Source organism: Hordeum vulgare, chromosome 1H, assembly GCF_904849725.1.
Source record: "Hordeum vulgare subsp. vulgare chromosome 1H, MorexV3_pseudomolecules_assembly, whole genome shotgun sequence".
Lineage (NCBI taxonomy): Eukaryota > Viridiplantae > Streptophyta > Magnoliopsida > Poales > Poaceae > Hordeum > Hordeum vulgare.
The window spans coordinates 29883373-29888998 of record NC_058518.1 but is presented as its reverse complement, the minus strand read 5'-3'; the positions used below and the strand labels follow the sequence as shown (position 1 = coordinate 29888998).

The window sequence follows — 5626 nt, the reverse complement described above, 5'->3', positions numbered from 1 at the left end:
TATCTGATTTTCACAAACAAAATCCTAGGAGTGCTATGTAGAATCGTAGAAATGTGATGGTGATTTATCAGTAAGACCGGCGAGTTGTCCTCAAAAATCATGAAAAAATGTGAAAAATTAAACAGTTTACACTATAAATTTTACTGAGACAATATAGATAGCTTGGAAGAATTGACTTTCTTTCGTTTCCTCCTTAATCTGCCCCCCAACAAAAATACCAAATAAAGCTAGGAGACTTGAGATAACAAAGGGAAGAAAAAAGGACGCCCAAATGCGGAATGGTTTTAAGGATAACCGGCTGCCACCGGCTACTTCCGGCGACCCCGCTTTCTATATATACCCGCCTCTTTTTCCACCCTCTCCACACACACCCCGTCTACTCCGCCCTTTCGTCCCCGTCTCCGGCCGTTTCCCACCCGCCGCTCGCCGGAGCTAGCCAAGCTTTTGTTCCACATATATACTTCACTCCAAAAGCTCCCACCTTTCTGACACCGTCGGCCGGATTGGCCGTCGATGTAAAGCTGTTCCTCTCGAATCGCGAGGTTAGCTATAGCCTATAGGATCGTCGTGCCATCTCCGGCGGCGTGTAGGATGCTCTTCGAGGATTGGGACTGAGGCGGCGGCGGCTAAATGTACCGCAAGAACGCGTCGGCACTCACCTGCTTCTACCTGTACCTCCTCTGGTTCTTCTTCCTGAAAAAGTAGCAGAGCGAGCGATCGATCGAGCCGGCCACTCGAGATTGAGATTGTTTGGGTTTGATACATATATAGGTCTTCTTCTCGTTGATTGATTGGAGGTTCGGGGGAAGTGATCCCGGCGATGGAGCTGGATCTGAACGTGGAGGAGAAGCCGGCGGCGGCGGCGCGGAGCGACTCCGGGACGTCGGAGTCGTCGGTGCTGAACGCCGAGGCGTCCTGCGGCGGGGGCGCCGCGCCCGCCGAGGAGGCCTCCAGCTCGACGCGCCAGCCGGCGCCCGCGCCGCGGGCGGTGCTCGAATTCAGCATCCTGAGGAGCTCGGCGTCCGCCGAGGGCGAGAACGACGTCGGCGCCGACGACGACGAGGAGGAGGCCACCCCCTCGCCTCCGCCCCCGCCGCCGCGGCACTACCACCAGCACCAGCACCTGCTGCAGCCGCAGCAGCTCGTCACCCAAGAGCTGTTCCCAGGCCCCGCCGCCGGCGGCGGCGGCCCCCCGCCGATGCACGTGCCGCAGCATTGGGCCGAGCTCGGCTTCTTCCGCCCCGCGGCGCCGCCTCCGGACATGAGGATGCTGCAGCTGCAGCAGCAGCAGGCCCTCGCACAACTCCCACCGCCGCCGGCGGCCCAGCCGCCGGCCGCCAAGAAGAGCCGCCGCGGCCCGCGCTCCCGCAGCTCGCAGTACCGCGGCGTCACCTTCTACCGCCGCACCGGCCGCTGGGAATCCCATATCTGGTCCGTACACAAATCCTTCCAGTCCCAACCACCCCCCAAAAAGAAACCCAATTTTTTCCTCAAATATCACCAGCCGATTCACAAATTTTCTTGCTCCTGTTCATCGCTTAATGCAGGGATTGCGGCAAGCAGGTGTACTTGGGTGGATTTGACACAGCACATGCTGCTGCAAGGTACTACAAATTTAATTAAGCGCGTAGGAGTGCTACATAATTGTGATGTGATCATCACCTGAGCTGCCTGTACTGAAACTCTGAAGTCATGCCCACCCCGTTCATTCCACCGTGCCAAATTGACCTTGGGATGTTCCGCAGGGCGTACGACCGAGCGGCGATCAAGTTCCGCGGCGTCGACGCCGACATAAACTTCAACCTCAGTGACTATGAGGACGACATGAAGCAGGTGATCACCTGTGCCACCAACCAGTGTTCCTCATCCAACCAAATAATTCAGATTCAGGGAGCATTAGTACTGTTGTTGGGACTGATGAACATAAGGAATTCTGACTTCTGACTGTTTTTGTTGCTTGGTGTATGGTCTGGATCAGATGAAGGGCCTGTCCAAGGAGGAGTTCGTGCACGTGCTGCGGCGGCAGAGCACCGGCTTCTCGCGGGGCAGCTCCAAGTACAGAGGCGTCACCCTGCACAAGTGCGGCCGGTGGGAGGCGCGCATGGGCCAGTTCCTCGGCAAGAAGTAAGAACAATTTCCCCTTCCATTTTGAACCAATTTTACATTTCTTGCTTCATGGCATGTTGCACTGAATGCACTTGTGAAGTTACATATGCATCTCTGGATGTGATTGTGCTGCGGCCTATCTGATCTGAATCTGAATCTCATAACAGAGTCATGATTAGATCAAACGAGATCCCATGATCCATTAGGAATGTATTTTTAAGCAGTATAGTAAGTAGTTCTTAGGTTGAAAATAAGATGCATAGATCAGGAAGAATGAAATGAAATACAGTAGTAGGCAGTGGATAGGGAGTTCCTCAAACGACATGCTTGGGTGCAGGTACATATATCTTGGGCTATTCGACAATGAAGTAGAGGCTGCAAGGTTCCTGAGCTTGGATTCTCCCCATTGATGCACAATAAAAAAGTTGTTTCTTTTTTCTCCATCAACCGAAGTACCGACTCGAATCTCTTCTCTTTGTTTTCCTCCTCCTTTTTCTTGTCCCGGCAAAAATCAGGGCTTACGACAAGGCGGCGATCAAATGCAATGGTAGAGAGGCCGTGACGAACTTCGAGCCGAGCACCTATGATGCGGAGCTGCTCAATGAAGCTGCTGCTGAAGGTAACAACATGACAGCAAATTTGATGGATTATTTTTTCATGTCTGCATCCGTGATTTAGCAAAAAAAATCTGCGTTGGCGATTAGCTGATGAACTTGAATTCAATTGGCAGGCGCTGATGTCGACCTCAACTTGAGCATATCTCAACCAACTTCACAAAGTCCCAAAAGGGATAAGAGCACCCTTGGCCTGCAGCTCCACCATGGATCATATGAAGGCTCTGAACTAAAGAGACCAAAGGCAAGTACAAATGATTTCTGCCTTTCTTTGAAAGATTGCACACCAGTCCAATTTCACTGCTGGATTTTGTATGGCTACCTGATCCACTATGTGACTAATAATTGAGTTTCACTGTCACCATGCTAGTGACTGCAGTGTGATGCCCTATCGTAACAAAGTCTTTTTCCTAGTTTACTTCATAGGAACTTCTACAGCTATTGTCAAAATTAAATTTCACCGTCGCCTGATCCACCGCCCAAATTATGTTCACCACACAGTAACATGCTTACGTTTCCTGCCTGACTATGGTTATCTATTTATTTTTCATTCAGAAATTAAATAGCTTGGGAAGATTATTAGTTGACATCCAACTGGAAAAAATCTTTTGCGTGTTACGCAGGTCGATGCCCCCCCTGAGATGGTCGCAATCCCTCATCGGTACCCCGTTCTGACCGAGCATCCACCAATCTGGCATGGCCAATCATATCCCCTCTTCTTAAATAATGAGGTGAGGTGATGCTAAATTTTAAAGAACCTTTCACCTAAAATTTTCATGATGGCTCTGATGACGCCCGATACGGATCGCACCGTGCATATTGAGCATGTCGACGCCACTCTGTTTTGCAATCTGGACAGGCTGATGCCGACTGACAGTGCCCTTGTAGCTGTTAGTGTTGTACTTAGCGTCAATTAAACATTTTTCTGTGTGGCTGCAGTGATAGCTCAAATCTTTTGAATACATATGCCTGATTTCCATAGCCAATCCATTCCCATGTCGATTTCAGAGTCATTAATTCCTACCATAGTTTTCGTATGTAGGATAAAACTGTCTAGCTAATTGGGGTAGAACTACTACTGGTCATAGGATATATATATATAGAATATGCTTGATTTTTTTTTTCCTCAAGGAACATCCTAGAGAGTTGACGATTCAGATTTCGCCAACTCCAATAATTTGGTCAATATTCCTTCATGTGGCTAAGAACGTTTGGTTGTTCTATTTTTTATGCTATTATTTATAATAGTATGACCACTATTCAGAGGTTTTATTTATTTATTTATAGCGAGTAAAGGGATCTGAATCGTACCAATACTATTTTACTAGTATGAGTACGGCTCACAGCTTTACTTGGAAGCAAAAGAAAGCTAGCAAGTACCTTATAGTAATAGGATTAGTACACAGTTTGCCATTTGTTTTGAAAATCCAAAATTGGTTTGCCATTATCCTCTCAGATTTCTCAACTACTAAACTTCTCGAGTATCTTCACATGTGTCATTTTCTTATTTTATTTTTCCTGGAAAGAAAGTTCAGCTGGACATATCTGCCTCACCTTTATGTCGATCAAAGCGATAGGAATTAGACCAATTCTACAAAAGAAACAATGAACAATTCAATTTCTGTCAATTTTTTTTGAATTTATCCTACATGCGCAACCTAAATTATTCTTCATTTATGCAGGATGCAGCCAGAGATCATAGCAGGAGGCCAGAGGTGGCCACAGGGGGTGTTCCAACCTGGGCATGGAGGGTGAGCCACCCTCCTCCAACACAACCCATGCCACTCTTCTCGTCGTCATCGTCCGCTGCAGCATCATCAGGATTCTCCAAAACAGCCGCGGCAGCTGCCCCCGCCGCCCCATCGGCCTCATTCCGGTTCGACCCGATGGCTCCATCATCGTCGTCAAGCAACCAACACCACCACCACCACCCCCGCTGAAAAAGAAGCCATACTGTAAATGTTCTGGGAAGCCAGTATCTTTTTTGCTCCTCCGGCGTTTCAGCGTTTTCGGTCTTGCGCCGGGGCGGTTTCATGTAGTGGATTGGATTCATGACTGTATTTCCCATGCTGCCCAAGTGAAATGTCCCTTCTTTTTTGCGCTCTCTGCATCGGCGCAATGGTCCCATAATTCTCGCTGTCAGATACTAACCTCAGCTCATCTCACCATCTGAGATGGATTCATACCATTGTTGTAGACAAACTTGTCACTGAAATTCAGCAGTACCGATACCATAAGATAAGAGGGACCTTTACTTTGGGAATTATTCCAGTCCCTTTTCTTGGATGTCACTTGGCTCTTGTTTTTGCTCTAGAGCCAACTACCACTGCTGAATTGTACTGTTGTTTGTTCTTGCACTGTTACAAGATTTGGCTCTAACGGATGGCAAAGCATCTCGTGCAAGAATTTAAAAACTTTCAGATAACATTTGAAATCATTTTGGACTTCATGATACCAGAAGAGAAAAATGCCATGCATGACTTTTAAATCCTGTAGACTTACTACAAAGTATGCCTAGAAATGTCAATTACCAAAAATGGTGATTTCCAATCGAAAAATATCTCTCTGAAAATGGATGGTTTCCAAAAAAGTATGAAGGGTGTACATCAATAAAAATAGTATGGAACAAAAAAAGATGCTTCAGAAGCACTAGAACAGTTGGATTAGGACAGTTTTCTGTGCAATTTCCTCCAGAACAAATTCATAACTTTTCTAAGAGATGATCTGTTCATGATTAGATTCAGTCACTGGTAAAAACAGTAGCATGGAGTGACGCATGACCTCGTTTCGTCTGCTGTTAAATCCGACGGGACGCTGATGTTATTTTGTCAGGTAAAAGCTTCTCTGTCGGGGATGGTGAGATATACCCGACGGTAGCTGTCGGCGTCGATCGAGTCACTGGTCGA

The 5626-nt window shown here is 47.6% G+C and overlaps 1 protein-coding gene across 3 annotated transcripts; it reads left to right on the top strand.

Annotated features, from left to right (window-relative positions):
- The first annotated feature begins 353 nt into the window (after window positions 1-353).
- On the top strand, window positions 354-5006 carry LOC123403691 (APETALA2-like protein 1). 3 transcript variants are annotated; one of them, XM_045097704.1, is made up of 10 exons: window positions 354-671; window positions 772-1431; window positions 1548-1604; window positions 1746-1833; window positions 1979-2124; window positions 2444-2488; window positions 2622-2725; window positions 2837-2964; window positions 3344-3451; window positions 4403-5006. In XM_045097704.1, the coding sequence occupies exons 2-10, from the start codon at window positions 821-823 to the stop codon at window positions 4658-4660; spliced, it is 1545 nt and encodes a 514-aa protein (XP_044953639.1). In that variant the 5' UTR covers window positions 354-671; window positions 772-820; the 3' UTR covers window positions 4661-5006. The 3 variants fall into 3 exon arrangements, with proteins under 3 accessions (XP_044953639.1, XP_044953574.1, XP_044953707.1); XM_045097639.1 differs by having other exon boundaries at window positions 354-1431; XM_045097772.1 differs by lacking the exon at window positions 2444-2488 and having other exon boundaries at window positions 355-1431.
- Window positions 5007-5626: the final 620 nt, after the last annotated feature.